This window comes from Eptesicus fuscus, chromosome 12, assembly GCF_027574615.1.
Source record: "Eptesicus fuscus isolate TK198812 chromosome 12, DD_ASM_mEF_20220401, whole genome shotgun sequence".
In the NCBI taxonomy this organism is placed as follows: Eukaryota; Metazoa; Chordata; class Mammalia; order Chiroptera; family Vespertilionidae; genus Eptesicus; species Eptesicus fuscus.
This window is the reverse complement of record NC_072484.1, coordinates 36,051,183-36,071,789: the sequence shown is the minus strand read 5'-3', so window position 1 is coordinate 36,071,789 and position 20,607 is coordinate 36,051,183. Positions and strand designations below refer to the sequence as shown.

Sequence of the window (20,607 nt, the reverse complement as noted above, 5' to 3'; positions counted from 1 at the left end):
TCCCAGTATGTTTACACTATACTGTAGTCTATCTATTAAATGTGCAATAGTATTGTGTATAAAAAATGGACATAGCTTAATTTTAAAATACTGTATTGCTAAAAAAAATATTGTCTGAGCCTTTAGCAACTGGTAATCTTTTTGCTGGTGGAGGGTCTTACCTTCAATTTATAAAAAACTCAGTATCTGTGAAACAAGGTATGCCTGTATTCTGACTCTTGCAGATCCCTAACACATCCCAATACCTACAACAGGAATGACAAAGAGATGGTAGGCAGGCCATCACTCCCTATTCCCGAGCCAGGCAGACACTGCTAACCTGCCATATGGTTTCAGTATCCTACGCACCACAATACAACAACAGCCATTGCTAACCAATCAGAGTTGTGTGCAAGTCTCAGAAAGACACATCTGCCACATCTGCATTCCACCACACCCCAGCAGGTTTTCTTCCCCACATACATGATCCCTCCACGTCTGGCCCTGGACCTCCTCTCCTGATGCAGCCCCAGGACACAACCCTCCTCACTCCCTCCATCCTTATTAGCAAAGAGAAAACATCACCATACCCACCCCCACAGGCACAGCACTGCACAGTTTGTAATGCACTTTCACATTGTCTGCCACACCGGGTTCCCATAACAGTCCTGACCTGGAGCCCAAAGCCTTCCAACTTGACAGGACCCTAGAGACCATTCATTTTCAGGGGTTCCTCCCAGGGGATGGTACCACCCTCATAGTGGGCATTTGGAAATGGAAAGGAACATTTGGGTTGTACAATGACTGAGGGGTTGATAAGAGCGTTTAATAGCTGGGGCCCAGGGATGTCCAACATCTTCCAGAATGAATTCTCCTACTCCAAAGACCAATAGTTGAGAAACGCTGATGATCTAGGTCTGTACAAATACAGGTGAAGAATGAGGTTGATAGGTTAAATAGCCAGCCCACACCCACACATCTAGCTAATCATCTAACTTCTGCACCAAGTGCTTTCCTCTGCACAACTATTCAAGCCCTCAAATCACAGAGAGCATATGGTGGGTCTTTACGATGTGCCATTAGTCCTCCCAGCAGCCCTCCAAGGCAGGTTTAATTGGCGCCCACACTGAACGGAGGAGGAAATTAAAGAGGGAAGTAAAATGACAAGGCTGAGATCCCTTTGTTTGAAAGTGGCAGAGCCAGCCGGTGAACCCGGGCCGTCCGGCTTTAGAGTGCAAGCTTTTGAACTTCATGCCATGATGAAGACATCAGGACACTTACTCAGGGACACATAATAGTTACCATTATCTCCAGTTGACAGATAAAGAAACTGATTCTCAGAAACAAGGACGGGGAGTCATCACACTTATACAGGAGCTTAGAATTGGTGGTCCCAAGAGGTCATTTAAGGTTACGCAGCTCGTTACTATCATTCTCATTTGATGAGATGATTTGCCCTCAGATTTGCACCTCAAATTAGCAGCAGAGTCAGGTAGAGTACTTACAGCACTGCATCTGGGGGTGTAGCAGGGAAGGTTCTAGGAGCCAGGTAAGGCCCTGGGCGTAGGCCCTCTCACCTGTATGTCTTGTGCAGCTCCATGATCCTCTCCTCCAGCTCTCGGGTCTGGTTAGGGGCGAAGCGGAGCTCACTGACGTAGTTGCCCACATGCTCCTCGGCATCATAGTCGCCCAGCTCAGCCTGCACGGCGTAGGAGCCCAGCAGGGCATGCGTGACGAAGGAGCAGGGCAGCCGGCCTGTGATGATGTCTGCCCGCAGCTGCAGGCACAGGTAATATCTGGAGATAGGGGAGAGTGGGCATGGGCACGGTGCCTCTCCCTCCCGAGATGCCCACTGATCCATCAGAACCAACCTCAGCATCCCTCAGCTCAGTAGGAAAGGAATGATCCTCGACACTAGCATTTCACGTGTTGATATCTTGGGTGTGTCCGATGAGATGGTTTTGTGCCATTTCATATTTTAAGCATTTTTGTTCACGTCTAAATTTGAAGGATTTTTCCTACTGGGAGAGCATTTTCAATTTCTAATTCATTTTCAAGCTCAATGGGACTACTTTGATCACTTTCTGAAAATGTAATGCATTTTTTGTTTATACAGTTAATGTATTTTTATTGTGGAAAAATACAGAGGTGACTCTAAACTTCCTCTTGATGTCCATTTTCAGAACCCCCCCCCCTCTACCAGAGGTCACCCCTGTTATCTGTTCTGTTCTTGACTTTTTTCCTCCATAGACGTATAGAAGGGCAAGTGGTTTTATTCATGAGTGTTGTGAACATGTACGTAGTATCAAATGCTACATCTGATTCTACAATTTGCCTTACAGCCCTTCCCAGGTCGGCACATGGGACTTGACCTCATCCATTTTAACTCCTGCACAGCGCGTCCACAGCCCGGGCAGACCCATTTGCCAATGTTTTCTCAACACTTTTTATTTTGCCTCTAGCGCTAAGTGAATGGTCTAAAAATAAATTGGTTTAAAAGAAACATTTCCAACCACTGGGCCATGATTTTTAATAATTTTTATGCACACTTGGATGCTTTTACAATTTTTAGAGCCATTTTTTATTGCTTTTTCAGTTATTGTGCATTAAAAAGAATGTTTTGGTCCAGTCTCCACCAGCAATGCCTACTTGCCCACTTTGCTATGTTTCACCATTTTTTCAATTGCCTGTTTTCTTTTAGGTGGCTTTTACTTAAAATAATTTTTACTGCTCATGATGTTATTTCGCAGTCTGAGCTGGAGCTCTGGCAGGAAGCACGTGCAGCCTCAGTGTGTGCTCAGGGCCAAGGCAGAGGCTCAGAACCAGCAGCAGCTCACACATCACAGGCAGCAAGTGTGGACAGATGGGCGTTCTGGTCAAGTCTAAGATTTCAGAAATCACTGCCAAGCACTCTGATCAATATTTCATTTCAATCCATTTGTCACTTTGACCAGTTTATTTTGGGACTGAATATTTTTTTACTAAATCACCCCATTTCCTGGGATCATCCAAGCTGGACAAGGCTAATTCCCTCCTGAGGGTCACTGGAAGCCTGATGCCCGGGTGGGGACTGGCACAAAGAGGAGAGGCATCCGTGGGCGAGACCAGGGGATCGGGGGCTGACCTGGTCTAAAGCTCTCAGCCCTCCTGGGAATGGAGTTCAGACACTGGTGCTAAATCTTGGCCCCAAGCCGGACCTTAGGGCTAATGAGCCCAAGGCCTCGGGCCAGATCTATTCCAGGGACAACTGTCTTATCTCTCAAGGCCAAAGTCAGCATCTTGACCTTGGCCCATTGCCTGGCAAACAGGCAGCCAACATTATGAAAGAAGGACCCAATGGGAGGGAGGGGCTGATTCTATAGCCCTTCCCTGCTGTAGGAAAAACTCCAGCCCACATCTGATTGTCAGTGGGTCTGTAGGGTCCAGCACGTGGATGAGACTATCTCTTGGAAGAAGCTTAGATACAGGGGAAGGCCTCTCACTGTTCTCATCTTGAAAGATGCTTTGCACCCCTTTCAATCTTCCAGCCACAATGAGACTACACATGCAATCCATGTGCACCCCTGCAGCCCAGGCTGCCTCCATGGGGGTTGTCACATGCTTCATTTGACCCCCACATGCCTGACATGTGCACAGAACAGCACACAGGACAAAACTCCCGCGTGGGAAGGCATCTGCATCTACTCCCTCTGTATCACCAAGGTCGAAAGCTGGTGGTCCACCCAGCACATCAGATCTTCAATGTGTTTGGCTGGTCCTACCCAAAGATGTCCCACACCACGTTTTAAAAAAAACATTTGAATTCGTTTCCAACGTTTAAAAATTGTGATGTTTTTACTCTCAAATAGGGCCCAATTCTCATAAGGCCATGATTGCCCAAGCTCAACAGCAACGGTCTTAGATGGCGTCTGTCCTCTTGGATTCACATTGGTCCCTGCGGCTCCCTGTGACTCCTCTCCCTCTGAAGGGAAGGGTCACCTGCCATTGACCATTATGTTTGCATCCCTTTCTCTTGCATTGAGTCATCTTCCTTTATGATGGTGTCTGCCTGGCCTAGATAGGCATCTGAGGTTGCAACTGCCATCACATACCACCCTGCGTCTCCCACGGCCAGCACGACTGCCACCTCCCTCCACAGCCCTCACCTTGTGATATCTTCTGTCAGCTGGGCAGGGTCAGGGGGGTAGAACTTGACTGTGAAGGCAAAATTCCAGGGGCTGCCTGAAAGAAGATGGGGCAGAGATCAGAGAGGCACCATTACCCAGTGAGTGGCCCAGACAAACCATCCTATCAGGAATTTTCAAAGTCTTCTCATATGTATAATCTCAGGACAATCTAATCAGAGAATCTGGAACACTGTTCCCACTTGACAGATGAGAAGACTGAGGCCCATGTTAAGAGACTTATTGTTAACTAGCAGTGGGAAGAAAGGCAGAAAGAAAGAACACCAGTTGTGCACCCCATTAATTATTTTACAAACATTGCTTCATTATATCTTGCAACAACCCTATGAGTAAGTCCGATGATTGTCCCCATTTTGCAAATGAGGACACTGAGGCTCGGGTAGTAAAGTTGTCAGCCCAAGGTCACCCAGCGAGGAAGGACGATGCTGGGTTTCAGACCAGGCCCACCTGGCTCCAGAGCTCGTGCCCCTTCCTTTTCAGGAAAGTCTAGTTGACAGGACGTTAATGGGAAGAAAAGAAGTCTAAAAGCACCACATTAAACAGATTTTCTAACTTTAGACTTCTCAGAGCCCTCACTCTGCCATTATAAATGGTACCTCTCTAGAGGAGACAAGCATTCAAGACTTCCCAAAACTTATCTGACCTGCTGTATCCATTTTTCATAAGGCAGATTAATGTTCCCTGAAACACACTGGAAAACTCTGCCCTATCTCACTTTAACTCTATCTCAAATGACAGAAATGGATTATAAACAAGACCTAAAAGGCAAATATGATGGGCTAAAAGTAACAAAGGTCATTTCACAGGGATAAACGTTAACCTCCGCATTTAGATATGAAAAATTAATGGTACATCTATAGAAGGCAGACAGAAATAAAGGCTGAGGTTTTAGCTGGAAACTAGCTCAGTAAGCCAATGGAAGGGACGACCACATAAGAAAGGAAGAGAGGTTGGTGGTGGAGGGGCGGGGGCAGGAGGGAGAGGGGACGGGGAAAGGAACAGAGAGGAGGTGTTGATGAAAGGCTACAATCCAGAACAATGGTTAGACCACCCCTGTGACATTTGGGGCTCCATGCTCTACAAAGGCCCCTGACAAAGTGAGAAAGTGAGGTCCATCCAGGACAGGGCAGCAGTCATGACGGCTGGAGGCCATGCTGTCACTACCATCCTCATCATCACCATCTTCACCATCTAGCTGTCATGTCTCCAACACTTACTAAGCTCTGGTCACTTGGTTTGCTACATGTTAACAGGCATGTATAGGGGTTTAATCTTCATAATGATCCTGAGGTTGACTTTCCTTCCTATAGATGAAGATTTTGAGAGGTGTGCTCGCTTCGGCAGCACATACACTAAAGATTTTGAGAGGTTAAGTAACTCTCCCAGGGTCACTCAGCTGGTCAGCAGTAGGAAAAAGAGGTCTAGCCCGGCTGGTGTGGCTCAGTGGTTGAGCGTTGACTCATGTCACAGGTTCGATTCCCGGTCAGGGCACATGCCCGGGTTGCGGGTTTGATCCCCAGCAGGGGGCACGCAGGAAGCAGCCAATCAATATTGATGTTTTTCTCTCATCGATGTTTCTATCTCTCTCTCTCTAAAAATCAATAAAAATGTTTTTAAAAAAAGAAAACAGGGGTCTAACCTTGGGTCACCTGACCTCAGAATCCAGGCTCCTGACCACAGCTGACTCCTTGGAAAAAGAATACTCAAGGGGAGCCCTGGCCAGAGAGGCTCAATTGGACGGGCATCATCCCAGGCACGGAAAGGTTGTCAGTACAATTCCTGTTCAAGGCACATTGCCCAGGTTGCAGACTCAATCCCCAGTGCAGGAAGCAGCCAATCGATGTTTCTCTCTCTCTCACTGATGTTTCTCTCTCTCTCTCTCTCCCTCTCCTTTTCTCTCTCTCTCTAAAAATCAATAAAAATATTTTTTTAAAAAAAATAAAGGAAGAAAGAAGCCTTAAGGGGAAATAATCCCAGTCTCAGAAATAATAATGATAATAATAACTAACACATACATACTGGACGCTACTTGTGCAGGTACCATTTAAGGTGTTGTGTACCTAATAACTCATCTAATCCTCACAACAACCCTAAAGGTACATACTATTATCATTCCCACTTTACAGATGAGGAAACTGAGACATAAAACAATACAAGAAGTAGTGATGGAGTCAGAAATCAAATCCAAGCAGTCTAGCCTCATTCTCTCTCCTTTTAAGTACCACACCACAATGCCTCAGAGAAGCCCCTGCTAGGTGGCAGGTACTGTCCACACATATGTTTTTTAACTGTCACCTCCACCATGTGAGGTAGGAATCATTAATCTGCTTGCCAAGAGGAAGCAGGAGCCCAGAGGGCTGGGGGAGTTGCCCCCAGTGCCCTCGGTGATGGGCGCAGAGATTTGAGAGGAAATATACCCAAGACAAGGACTTGTGCCACCTTCAGAAGGCTGGGTGAAGAGGGCTTTCTTAAAGAAAGGGGGTAAAAAATTGCTCCCTGGGGTCCCAGAACACGGAACTAGAATGAATGGGTGGAAGTTACACGGGTAGGGCAGAGACGGTGGCTTTATACAGGAGGCAGCACTGCCCGATGACACCGATGACACGAGGGCACTGACTCCTGCCCGGGGGAGGGAGCTGAGACTCCACAAAGGCCAGCGCTTCTCTTCTCCAAGCTTTGGGTCCTTCTCACATCCTGCTCGCTGTACGTGCTCTGATTCTTTCAGGCAGGAGAGTCAGACCGCCCAGCCAGGCTGGGGCTCCTGGGGACAGCCTGAGCCCAGGCCTAGGACCCGGCTCCAGAGGAGCATGCTCTGTCTGTGTGCCTCTCTCTTTGTCTACAACTGACAGAAGCTTACAGGAAGAATTCCTCAAGCCCCCTCCCACAGAGTCAGCTGGCATCCCTGGGCCCAGCTGCCCGCTGTCATAGCAACAGGCTCCGCTAGAGCTTTCTAGCCCAGGGACCAGAGAGTCCAAGCAAGGGGGAGGGTTGTCTAGGCTCTCGGTCTCTGCCTACTGCATGGCCCCTCTCTGAGGCCACCTACCTCCTCCTTCTGCCATTGGAGCCCCACCCCTCCCAACAGAAAGCACAGGTTGTCAGCCTGCTCGTATCTCTTTGCCCCAGACCTTGAAAAGAGTGCAGAATGGTGTTGGGAGGCCAGGGCTCAAGACCTGGCTCAGCCAGTACCTTGCTCTGTGACCTTGAGCAAATAACTGCCTCTCTCTGGGCCTTAGTCACCCATTGTTAAGTACAGGAGATGGCCAAGATCAGGGAAGGGCCTAGACTTCTTCTGACATATTAACTCCTGTCAGTTGGCAGTGGCCATGAGTGCTGTGTGGGCAAGGATTCTGAGCTGAGTCAGGGGTCACTGATCACTGAAGCCTTCACCAGCCCTGAAGAGGAGGGGGGCTGTTTTCAGGTCATTATTTGCCCCCTGGTCCTAGGTGACTCTGCAAGTCCCTTCTAGTGCTGATATCCCGAGGGCATGTGTGATCCCTCTGCTAACCTACTGTGTGACTCTAGACCAGAGATTTTCTTTTTCTTTTTTTAAAAATATATCTTTATTGATTTCAGTGAGGAAGGGAGAGGGAGAGAGACAGCAACATTAATGATGAGAGAGAATATCGGCTGCCTCCTGCACGATCGGGGATCAAGCCCGCAATCCGGGCATGTGCCCTGAGCGGGAATCGAACCATGACCTCTTGGTTTGTAGTTCGACACTCAACCACTGAGCCACCACAGCCGGACTAGAACAGTAATTTTCAACTGGTATGCCACAGTAGGCACACTGTGTGCCACAGAAAATTTTAAAACATGCAATAACTAACTATTTAGTCATGGGCACTGACCTCTTTTCCCTTAGATTGTAAATTAAAAAATGACAACAGCAGCCTGCTGAGTGGCTTAGTTGGTTGGAGCGTTGTCCCGTACACCAAAAGGTTGCAGGTTCGATTCCAGATCAGGGTACACACCTAGGTTTCAGGTTCAATCCCTGGTCAGGGTATGTACGGGAGGCAACTGATCTCTCTCTCTCTCTCTCTCTCTCTCTCTCAAATCAATAAACATATCTTTGTGTGAGGATTTTTTTTAAAAAATGACAACAGCCAATACAAGAATAGTCACCTGGTGTGAATGAATCAAAATTATACCTATTTAACCAAACTGAGATCTGGCTGGTATGGCTCAATTGGTTGCACATCATCCTGTGCACCTAAAGGTTGCTGGATCAAATCCCACAGGGCACATACAGGGGTTGCGGGCTTGATCCCTGGCAGAGGGTGTGCAGGAGACAGCCGATTGATGTTTCTCTCTCGCTCCCTCTCTCTCCTCTCTCTCTAAAAATTAATGGGGGGGGGGGGGTAAAAAAAACTAACAAAAATTATACCTATTTTTTTTTTCAGATCAGCAAAATATATATTTTTTGGTGTGCCACAGAATTTTAGTAATTAGTTTATGTGTGCCATGGGATGAAAAGGATTGAAAATCGCTGCACAGGCATTTCTCTTATCCAGGCCTCAGGCTCCTCATCTATAAAACCATGCCCTGCCTTCCCCAAGATCTTCCACGTGGAGATGAACTCAAGAATCTGAATACACTTCCCAAAGTAGGACAGAGCAGCACAACTGAGGCCCCCGCTGCCTGGAGCCCCTGCCCGCCCTTCCACCGCATTCCCAACCACAGCCGGCCACTCACTCCGGATCTGCTTCTTGATTTCCTTGGAGGGGTCCAGCCAGTTCTGCAAGAGAAGATAGAGTTCTTTAGAGGGAAGATAAAGAAGAGGACCCCGATAGGCCCAGGAGAGAGCAACATCCTGCAATAGCTCCCCCGACAGACCCTGGCGGGAGCACCCTTCCCTGGCTGAGCTTTCTGGGCCCTTTTCCTTGGGACTGGGAGTAAGGGAATAAGGCCTGGATTCACCACAGAGCTTGGGACTCAGGGCTCTGGGGTGGCATTGCCCTGAGGCAGCACAGTGAACAGGTAATACAGCTGCGGTGAGACTGGTGGAAGGAGGAAACTAGGAGCCTCCCTAGAGTGGGGGAAGTGCCTCAGTTCCCCCAGGAAGCCATGGCTGGTTCTCCAGATACCCATCTGGCGTGGCATTCAGGTCCCCAAGAAAGGACTGGGGGATGGAGTGGACACAGAGAACAGAAAGTGCCTAGTGAAGATCTGATGGAACCCAGGGGATTATAGGGATGGAACCACCAGGACTATGGGGGCCGTAGGGAAGAAGTCTCCCCCACAGCAGGCCTCCCCTGCCAGCCCTGCTCCCCAGCCCAGGTACCTTCTGGCTGTCAGCATCACAGAAGGTCAGGCCAAAGTAGTCCTTCTCCAGGAGGTTGAGGTGCTCACAGACCAGGTCAAACAGCACCTGGCCCCGGCCATGTTTCTGAAGCAGAGAGCAAAGCTGCTGTGAGGCCAGAATCACCTCCAGGTGGGGCAGGGGGGTGCCTCTGACTCCACCAGAACAACGAGCAAACCCCCAAGAGCCTTCCCGCATCTGGAGAGAGGTTAGCACTCCTGCCACCCACCTGGCTCTGAACCTAACGCCCAGGTCATCAGTGCCTTCTTCCAAGCCTTCCCAGACCTTAGACCTGCTCAGGGGGTGGGGAGGGAGTTGGGAGTCGGGGGGGGGGGGGGGGAGGCAGATTTCTCCTTCCTTAAAGGGATTAAGAGAAAGAGGCTAACTTGGACCCAAGGAACAGGAAACGAAGAGTCTAAGCTTTGGGTGTGAGAAGGAGAGAAGAGCCACCTGAAATATGAGGGACATGGACAGTGGGTTAGGGGAGAGCCCAGGACTCAGGGTCACAGTGTGACTCACCCTCCCCAGGCCTTCCCCTTACACTAAGTCTGAGTGAAATCCTACCCGGGCAGCAAGTGAGGTTTTATAGGGGCTCATGGGGCCTAAATCAGCCTCAGCTAGAAGCAGCCTGATAGAGCCACCTTTCTATCCCACCCCCACACAACCAGGCTTGGTACCTCTCTGAACACCATCTGGGCCTGAGGATGCACAAGGACAAATCCCAGAACCTGGCTAGGTACCCTAAACCCACAGGGTGAGGATGAGCACCAATAAAGGGATTACAGGGCAGGGGGAGTGAGAAGCAGTTACTATTCAGAGAGGCAGGGACCTCCAGAGAGAGGGTGAGGCCCTGCAAGGTCTGGCTAGGTCATAGGGGCTGAGACCAGGCCTGACTATGGACAGCAGCTTCGGGAAGCCATGAGATTCCTGAGCCTGGAGGAGTGCTTCAGAGAGTGTGGACTGGCCTCAGCCAAACTCTACACTTGTCTAGGGCAGGATGAACTGCCTCTTGGGGCCAGGGTGGGTAAGAGAGAAGAGGTAGAAGATATCCCTTCATTTTGCCCAGAAGTAGGCCAGATGTTTACTCTAAAACCCTTCTAGAGAAGAAATAAATATTTTAAAAAATAAAACAAAAACCCTACCCTGCAAAAAAAAAAGAGGGACCCAGCCTCCCAGGTCTCAGAAGTCAGTCATGTCCCTTAGGATCAGGGCAGGGGGGAGAAAGGAAGGTGGCTCCTGTAACTCTCAGCAGTTAGGCCACCCTCTGGACTCTCCATACGCATGCAGAGGGCCAGGAATGGTGCCTAGGCTAGGGAAGAATCTCTAAGGGGGCGGGCGAGTGACAGTTCGGAATTCAGGCAGGATTCTGAGCCTATATAGGAAAAGAGAGACGCTAACTGTGAGGCCAGAAGGACTGACTCCAGAGAGGAGGTGTCTGCCCTGCCACCCAGTGTGGGACAGGACCATGCCACAGGGTTTCTGCACGGCCTGGGGGAGTGTGTCTTTCCAACGGGCCACCTCCCTGTGCCTGGGGGACACCCTTACCATGGAACCCTCAAGTGACCCGTTTGTCCTAGAGGTAGTATCCTGGGCAGGGGGGTTTCACAAGGCAGGACCCCTCTCTCCACCCAATAAAAATGATTCTAGTTGGAACAGTGTCTGCTGGGTCACACTGAAGAGACTGGGCTGCAGATCAGCCCTTGGATGGTGGCTCCTTGCCAAGGAACAGCCACCCTGAGAAACCTTTTCCTGGTGCCAGCCTGGTGCCTCGTCTAATTCTATTTGCCATCAAAACAGGCCTCTCCAGGCCTGGATGCCACCATCTGTACAAAGGGCTGGCCAGGTCATCTCTCTGGGACACTCGAGTCAGTCCAGGACTCCATGACGAATGGATGCCCTCTGTCTTGGCCCAGGCTGAGTGCACACAGAAGCCTGCTCTGCTCTGAGGCCAGCTGGCTGCGGACGGGGCATGTGGCACTGGGTGGTCCCTACCTCCACCTCACACTCATACTCAGAGGCATCGAGCAGAGTGACTCGGCAGATAGCACTCTTGTATTTCTTGGCAATCTTCTGGGGCGATTTCTGGGCCTTGCTGGGCGTGGTCCTCTCTGACAGGCCATCAGCCTCCCCGTTGTCCTTCTCCTCCATGTCTAGGCTCTGTAGGTCCAACCAGGAGAAGAGTTTGGTCAGCGAGCTTGAAATCACAGCCTTTCACCCAAATGAGATGCAACAAGGAGGCAGCTGGGGCTATGATGGACCCCAAAATGAGAGCCACTGCCATCTAAGTTCCCTGGAGTGACCAGAGTCTGTGGTAGGTAGTGCAGGAGGAGAGCCAGAGCTTCCATGTGGAACAGGATGACTCAGGTGAGGGGGTCCACTGCTTTCCTGCAGGCTCCTGCTGCTGGGGCAGCCTCTGTCGGCGGGAGCATCCCACAAAACCACCCCCGGTGGCCAGAGCTGTCCTGTCTCCCCAGAAGAGTACATGAGATATAAGAATATCTATCTGGTCTCCTCCTTCTTGGTCTGTCACTGGGTCTAGCCTGAGGTTTTGGGACTTGTGGACTAATTTAAGGGAGGGAACGGAGGTCTGAGCCCTGCCCTCTTGTCCTAAGTCTACCACTGACACCCTCAATGACCTTGGCCAAGTCCCTGCCCTGTCTGGGCCTATCGTGATTTAAGGAAGGAATAGAGTCAATGACTAGGTGATTCCTTGAGTCCCTTGTAGCTTCAGGGTGATAAATTTGGGGCCACCCTGGGCTGGCGAAGCTAGAATGGACAGGCTCAGGGGGTAGGAAATGAGGTTGAAAGAACATGTGTTTTTGACATCAGATCTAGATTCAACTTCCACATCTGTCACTTTATAGCAATGTGACTTTAGCAACTCACCTTATCCTGCTGAGCCTCAATCTCCCCAAGTGTAAAATGGGGAAATTAATAGCGACTCTCTTAGGTATGGGAGAATTAAATATAAAAACGACACTGTGCTCAGCATGTAACTGGTCAGTAATAAATCTTCATTTCCTCCTCCCCTCCTTCCTAAGAACTTGCCCCAGAGGACAGGCTGGGCAGGAAGAGGGATGCCCATGCTCTCGGGCACACACCTGTTCAGCAGGCCGAGTGTCCTGCTGGGGCGGTTGCTTTTCATTGGAGTTGGCCTCCGGGTGGCCGTGGCCTGCAGGGGTCACTGGGGTGGTCACAGCAGCAGCGGCGGCGGCCCCAGGCTGCTGTGGGGCCTCTTCCTGAGCCTTCTTCACCTCAGAATCGGGGCCTGTCTCTGTTGTCATGGTGACCAGCACGCCTGCAATGGCATGAAGAAGAACATGTGACGGGAAAAGGGGCAGCGATAGTGTGACAGAACAGAGCAAGAGGGGCAGGAACCACACGCAGAGAGAGACAGATGGAGACAAATGGATAAAGAGCCACAGAGAGAGGGAGAAAAGGAGGGAGGGACAGGAAGTAGGGATGGGGAGAGAGTCATGAGAAGTGAGGGGTTGGTGGGGACAACCGAGGTCACAGACTCCTCCCTCCCAACCTTGGGTACAAATAGCTCCTCAGGGACTCTAATATCTTGTCCCAGGTCTGGAATGTGGACCCTTCCTAGGGACTATGTGAGTCTCTCTAGGGAGCCCCACTCTGCCCAGATCATAAGGCAGGACCTCAGCTAGGCTGTCTGTCCAACAACAGCAGGCTGAGCACCCCACTAAGCTACTGGCACACAGTAACCCCTCACTAAAGGCTGGATAAACTGAACTCAATCAAAAGAGCCCTAGGCTCCAGACCCTCCCAGCACTGACTGTGGGCAAGGCTCTTCATGCCCCAAGCCTTGTCAATAATTCCTGCCCCGTTGACTTCACAGGGATGTTGTCAGGATGGATCCAAAGGGTCAGACAGAAAGGCATTCTTAACAAACGCACAGCCCTGCCCATGTAAGAGTCAGAAAAACTGGATTCGGGCCCAGGTTGGCCACAAATGGAGCATTCAGTTTACCTCTCTAGGACTCATCCAAAAAGCAAGGGACTTAGAGAAACTATCTATTATATAAATTATATATAAATTAGCTATTCTTATCCTTTTCTTCTTGGAGCAAGAAATGAGATTTTAGAGAATCAAGGACCTATTGCCCAGGTATTCTGTGAAATAAGCACACTGCAAGGACAGAAAAGGAGAGAGAACGGCATGATCCCACTTTATATTTAAAAAACAAAACAACAACCTCAACAACACATCACTGCGTTTGTGTACTTGTAGTAAAAGATCGGAAAGATCAATCAGCAAACTGTTAAGAGAGGTTAATAATTTTAAATATACTTTTTTTTAAAACTCACAAGTTGGGTGTTTTGAGGAAGTACCTATTCTGACCCCAACAGTGGATTCTCAAAGAAAAGTTTGGAACTAAAACCAGGGAACAGAGATATGGGCAGGAACCCTCATCCCTGATGTACAGCCTTCCTCCAAATACACCTGACACTTATGTGACACCTAGTGCCAACTCTGTGCCAGGATATAAATGAGAAAGAGCAAGACTTAGACTTGGCAAATCCCTCCCTGACCCCATCTACCAGGGGATGCCTCTGATGGACAGATAGGCAGACAGGTGCTGGATCCACCCTAGGGTTCCTCCCTGACCCCATCCACTTTGAGAGGCCCCTGATGAGCAGGGAGGCAGACAGACAGACACTGGATCTACCCTTCAACATCACAGCTACCTCCAGGGGCACATACCCCTGCCCCACACTTGCTTTTTGCTTTACAGTTTCTCTCCTTGCATTCCTGTGGGGCACCAGCCCGGCCCAAACCAAAGGGCACTGGACAGAAAGGCAGGACCCCTGAGCGCCCCACTAGGCCACACGGGAGCTCTGGGGCCCCGGACAGATCACAAACATCCTCAAACCCCAACGAATGGGTAATGAGTAAAAAGCTTTGTAAGCTGGAGCTCGGAGCATAAAATGAGAGGGTTTGTTGTTACTGATGCTGCTAATAAAGTGGAAGATGAGGAGGAAGAGAAGGCCTGGGTCCACAATGCCTCATCCTCGCCCCGAGATGCTTCCCACTTACATCATTACCCGGGGCTTTACAGGATCACTTAAAGCCGTAGTAAAATAAAGGCTCTCTGTCGCTTGGGTGACACCAAGTGCTGACTCTGCAGGACACAAAGCAACAAGAGCTGCTCCGGGGAGCTCACCGCCCAAACAGACCTGCCCACCTGGCTCGGCATCTCAGCCTGCGCTGGAGGATGTCGGCCATTATGCTAGATAAGGCCTAGAGGGAAGAACCCTCAACATAAATGCCTACTTAAGTTTGCTTTAAACACACACACAAAAGGACCCACAGACTAATTTGTATGTTTTTGCTGGAAGGAGCAGAATCCACATGACCCTCACGGGCCCAGGCAGCCCAGTGGCCCTGGCGCATCAGCTCCTCCCCTCTGCTTCAGCCCACACTCTCTGAACCTTCCCTGGCCGGGAGAGCAATCTTAAATAAATACCCCAGTCTTCCGCTGTCCGGGTCTTTGGCAGAGCCTGCTGGCAGTGAAGACCTGGTGCTGGCAGAACCACAGAGGAGGGGCACTGGAAGTCATTCAAGATCATTCCATCTCCTCTCTTTTACAGATGATTCCCAGAGAGCTAAAGAGACTTGAGTGACAGTCATTTCCTCAGACAGGTTTTCCCTAACCCTCCCACCCAATCTCCTCCCCACCCAGCCTCCTGATTCCCCAACCCTCACTGCTTCAAGCAAACCTCAACAGAAGCTCCTCGAAGGAGAAAACACTCAGGTCCAAGGAGGTGGCATAAGCCACCCATGAGCACTGTGGCCAAGGGCTGGTTAGATAAACGATGGCTCATCCACTTAGAGAGTTTGAAAAGATGACGGAGAATATCTGAATGAAAGAGCATGATACATAACAGTTTGCACAGATGGACCCTATTTTGATTAATATTTATACACAGATACAGAAAAATCAGCAAAGTGTTAACTTTGGTTGTTTTTAGAGAGTACAGATGATTATTTTCTCTTCTTTCTGCTTAACAGAGTTCTCAATTTCTCTACTATACTTGGAGATTTCTTGATTTAAAAGCATTAAAGGCTGCCTAGCCAGTGTGGCTAAATGGTTGAGCATCGACCTATGAACCAGGAGGTCATGGTTGGATTCCCAGTCAGGGGACATACAGGGGTTGTGAACTTGATCCCCAGTACGGGGCATGCAGGAGGCAGCCAATCAATGATTCTCTCTCATTATTGATGTTTCTATCTCTCTTTCCCTCTCCCTTCCTCTCTCTGAAATCAAGAAAAACATATTTTAAGAAAATAATTAAAAGTCTTAAAAATAAAATAAAAGCATTAGAGGTTAAAAAATAAATTTTTTCAAAGCACATGGCTTGGTATGACAAAATGAGAAGGACATAAAGTCTGCTCAAACTTTAAAAAGAATTTACTAATTTAAAAAATAATAATATTAAAATTAAAAATAAAACCTATGATAAGATCCTTCTTCATTTTACAAGTCCAGGGATAATGGCATGGTTCTCTCACCAGGCCATGGAAAACGAGCCAAGAACCTGGCTGTGGCTTCTGCTACAGCCAGTCACGTGGGCACAGTTCTACACAGGCCCAGGCCAGCACAGGCTGATGGAGCCCACTGGCAGCCAGGCTGGCCGGGCACCACAGGGGACCCCAGGGAAGCATGTGCTGGTTCCTACGGCGCTCACTGCTCCATGGGAGGAGGATGCTCACCTAGGCAACGGTTAAACACCAGGCATGTGACTTAGATTTGCTAGTGTATGTTTCAGCCCCCAGAAGATTCTGGAGATTTGGTGATAGGGGACATGGCCTAGAGTTCTCAAAGAAGGGCTTATAGGGTAGGGAATGGAGGGTGAGGCGGAGTCGGGTTTTGAGAAAAGGGAGAATGTAGACAGGAGATGGCAGGGAGGGCGTTTTGGCTGAATCGCCATGTGAGCAAATGCCCAGAGATGGGAACAGGTAGTGCTGTGCAGGAAACAGACAGGTGGCCTTGACATCCTGACTCCTCAGAACAAGAAGCCTATAAATGTGAGCTTCAAACAGCCTGGCAGGAGGAACAGGTGGAGTCGGGAGAAGTGAAGGAGCTGGGGGTGGTGCAGGCGGCCTTGCAGGAGTCAGACGTCTGGCTACTGGGAGGGGAAAGGCTCCCATCACTACATGCTGCTTCAGGCCAGGCCAGGCCAGGGTCAGGGACTTCACAGTCATCTCAGTGACCCTTCACGGGGCAGAGGGCAGGGCCAGACCTAGACCCAAAGTAAGCAAGTGACTTCACTTCTCTGAGTCTAGGTGGCTTTGTCTAAAAGTCAGAGATATGCCTCCTTCCCTCTCAGGGTGGTGATGGAGATTCAGGAAAATAACACCGAGAGAGCGCTTAGCACGGTTTGCACCCAATAAAACGACCCTGAGATGGTCTATAATTACAAGCAGTAATGGGAAGCCACAGTAGGGAGTGGTCTGAGAACCAGGAGTTCAGAAGTGTCCACCCAGAATGGATGCAGAAAGGCGTTCTAAGAGACAGAGGCCAGCAAGGCCTGACTGATGACCCTAAATATGAAATCCAATATGCATGGGATTAGCAAAGCGGGGAGGGGAGTCAGCCAGAGAAGTAAATGCTGACGGTGCCTACACCAGCCCTGTCTGGAGGAGTGGAGCCCGGTGAGGCCCAGGATGCTCACTTGGTGGGTCTGGGGCCAGCCTTGCTGGCTGTCAGGGTCTGGGGCCAGCCTTGCAGGCTGTTAGCATCTAATGCTCTTCAACATTGCAACCACCTGCTGGCTCCTCCTCCAGGGGCACTAAGCAGCCTTCCCACACTGTGGCTTTCCATCTGGGTGGCCCAGCCGAGGCAAGATCCACTTGGCCTGCTGTTGTGGCACTCATTAAAATGAATCGACAGATTTATACATCAGGCCCTCCAACCTGGGTTAGCATGAGTCAGCATCCCTGAGTCCAAGAACTTGGATTTGTTCTTTTTCTTTATTCCCACAGCCACTGCTCAGGTGCAAGCTACTCTAACTCATCCTGCATGGCTTCCCCAGCCTCCCCCATGGACTTCCTGTGGCCACTGGGCCTTCCTAGGGTTTATTCTCCACAGAGGAGCCACAAGGACCTTTTCAAAACTCCAATTGGATGCCCTCTTTAAAACCTCCAATGACTTCCCATCAAAGGAAAACACAAACGCTTTATCAAGGCTACATATGGCCCCTGCATCAGTTTCCACTGCTGCCCATACCATCACTGGGAGCCTGCCATACTGGCTTTCCATCTGCTCCTCAACCACACCAAGCTTGCCTCTGCTGTGGGGTTTTGCCCTTAAATGGTACAGACAGTGGGTTTGTCCCCTATATCTTGGCCATGGCAGCTCTTACCCTTCAGATCTCTGTCTATGTACCCCTTGACCACTCTGTCTAAAGTGGATCCCTCCCCCTAGTTTTTTTGGTTACAGCTTGCTGACATTTTGTTTTTGTTTTTTGTTCTTTTTGCCACTTTAACCATTTTTAAGTATAACGCGGGTTTTAATTACATTCACAATGTTGTACAATATAATCACCACTATCTATTTCCAAAATTTTTCATCACCCCAAGCAGAAACTCTGTCCCCATTTAGCAAGCATGCTGGATTTTTTTTCCCCATGGTAACTATTACAAACAAAACTTATATTTATTGATTGGTTTACTTATTTGTTTCTATTCCTCCTCTGGAATATAAACTCCATAAAGACAAAACTTTATTAATCTCATTCACCATTACCTCCGGGGCTTAGTGCTGTTTTCGATAAACAACAACAACAAAGCTAACATATCTATAGTTTGCTATTTGCCAGGCACTGATCTAAGCACTTTACATCAATTACTCATTTAATTTTTATAAGAACCTATACTAGATGCTCTCATTATCTCCATTTTACAAAAGAAGAAACTGAGCAGTTAAGTAACTTGCCCAAGATCTACAGCTAGTGAATGGCAGAGCCAGAATGTAAACCCAGGGGTCTAGTGTCAGATGGATGGGTAGATGGACAAATGGCAAACACAGGGGGAATGGGTGGATGGAATACCAACAAGACAAGTTTTAAGTCTTCTCAACTGAGGACCAAAGATGGGGGCTGCATTCACCTTGGGAGTCTTTCTGGGTACCAGCCAGCCAGCCTGTCCTGATGATGTATCAGCTCTTAAGCACCTGACTTTTCCATCCAAACTCCTGATATTATCATCCTTCCTTTCCTGATGAGGACACCCAGGCCCAGAGAGGCGGACCAATTTGCCCAAGGTCATGAGGCTGAGCCAAGTCTCTCTGACTCCCGAGTCCACCTCACTACATGGCATTTCAGCAGCTGCAGAGGGGTTTCTGTCCTGTACTAATTTCTGCCAGGGGTGAGGCTGGCTATGGAAAAACTCCCAGGATTGAAAGGGAAGTTTTGTTTCAGTTCTGCCACTTCCCATCTGAGAGGCCTTGGGCCAGTCACTTCCCCTTTCTGAGCATGTTTCCTCATCTGTCAGACAGGGATGAGAGCCCCTGTCCTCCCACTGCAGGGAAGGGCCATGCAGATAAAGGAGGTTACAGAGAAGAAAAGCACTTTGAAATACGAAAGCTAAAGCTAAGTACAGGGAGAGCATGTTACAGATGTTTACAATATGTGTACCAGGACATATGCATGCATGTGCATCACAGTGGAACAACATTGGGGCACACACAGCCACATGTGTCCACGGTGGTGAACAATTACTCCCCAGCCAGTAAGGCTGTCTCTTCTAAAGCACAGACACTAACATTTGCCCAGGCATTTCTGGGAATTCTGAACCAGGTAGAAACTAATGGTAGGAAGGAGGGTAAAGAGAGGGAGAAATGGACCGGGTGTGGGAGACACAAAACACCAAGAGAGTGTGAGGCAGGAAGTGTAGTTCCTCTGTTTTGAATGCTGTTTCGATAATCACAGTTACGAGATAACTGTTCATTCTTCTGGGAAGTCCGGGGACATATCTCCTCCATCACCTAGAACCATGCTTCCTGGGCCATCAGTCTCCGTTTGCAGCCCTAGAGCCATGCCCCACTCCAAGAAGCAGGAGGCTGACCTCTAGGACGGTCTGAGCTCCCTCGCCTACAGACTTCTGGTTGGCCAATGGGAGGTGCTAGCAGGAGGTCAGAGGGTGAAGGAGAGAGAGGTCGGGGTACATCTTCCCAATTTCCCACCCCGTGGTTCTGGTAGTGGCTGAGCCCCTCTGTGACAGTTCCTTGCACAGGCCCAACCATCACTGAATTCTGTGAACACGGCCCCCTCTCTCTGCTCCTTCAGGCCAAGGGGAGGTAGCAGCTTCTGTCACTGTAACAGCTTCTGTAACTGTTAGTTTGAAGGTACCCCTGTGGGTTCCCTTAACCCTGCCCACACCTTTACTACCAATTAACGCAGCTGAAGCACCTGATGTGTTTACCAAAATGGAATTCTATTTTCCCTCAAAATCTGACAGATATACCTCCTAACACTAAACATAACAGGAAGTAGAGAGGGAGGGAAAGAGAAACCGGGAAGAAGCAATATAATCTACTGGTTAAGGATAAAATGGGAAACGAGGAGATCTCAATCCAGTCCCTTTGCCTCCTTGTGTCTGTATCTTCCTCTGTACAATCCTAATGATAATCTGGCCTACCTCACAGGTGTGCTGTGAAAATCGAATCAGATAATGCCTGTAAAGCACTTGGCACATGCCAAAACCCACTTAGTGCTCAAGAAATGTTAGTATTAAGTCTAAAGAATGAAATATTAAGAAGAGCATTCCCTTGGAGGAGGAATTACTGAATTAATTTTTCTTTTTAGGGGGTTCTCTGTGTTTTAAAATTTTCCTATGAACATGTATTACTTTTGGAGTCAGAAAAGAATTAAAAGAAAAACAAGAGAAAGAGGGGGGGCGGGGGGGAGGGAGAGAGAGGCTGTTAAGACTTGTTCTTTCTCTCTGGAGATGATGCTCTTCCATTGGGATTTCCCCAGGACGGAACATTCACTTCCTGGAGTGACAATCTCCGGGTGGATGTGAATGAAATGACTGCCTGCTAGGAGGGAGGAGGGGTGCAGGGTGAGAGAGCTGCCTCTGGGGCTCTGTACCACCCTCCCAGCCAGTCTTGGGAGCTCTTGGGAG

General features: G+C 49.2%; 1 protein-coding gene across 3 annotated transcripts in view; it reads right to left on the bottom strand.

The window, feature by feature from the left end:
* The window catches only part of EPB41L1 (erythrocyte membrane protein band 4.1 like 1), a 101,231-nt gene that overhangs the window by 39,852 nt on the left and 40,772 nt on the right, over window positions 1–20,607 (bottom strand). For all 3 annotated transcript variants that reach the window (XM_054724389.1, XM_054724388.1, XM_054724387.1), the window contains exons 2-7: window positions 12,564–12,760; window positions 11,455–11,619; window positions 9,445–9,549; window positions 8,856–8,898; window positions 4,125–4,200; window positions 1,557–1,775 (exon numbers count right to left, since the gene is read on the bottom strand). In XM_054724389.1, the coding sequence (XP_054580364.1) occupies window positions 1,557–1,775; window positions 4,125–4,200; window positions 8,856–8,898; window positions 9,445–9,549; window positions 11,455–11,619; window positions 12,564–12,746 (791 nt within the window). In that variant the 5' untranslated portion in view covers window positions 12,747–12,760. The remainder of the gene's footprint in view (window positions 1–1,556; window positions 1,776–4,124; window positions 4,201–8,855; window positions 8,899–9,444; window positions 9,550–11,454; window positions 11,620–12,563; window positions 12,761–20,607) is intronic.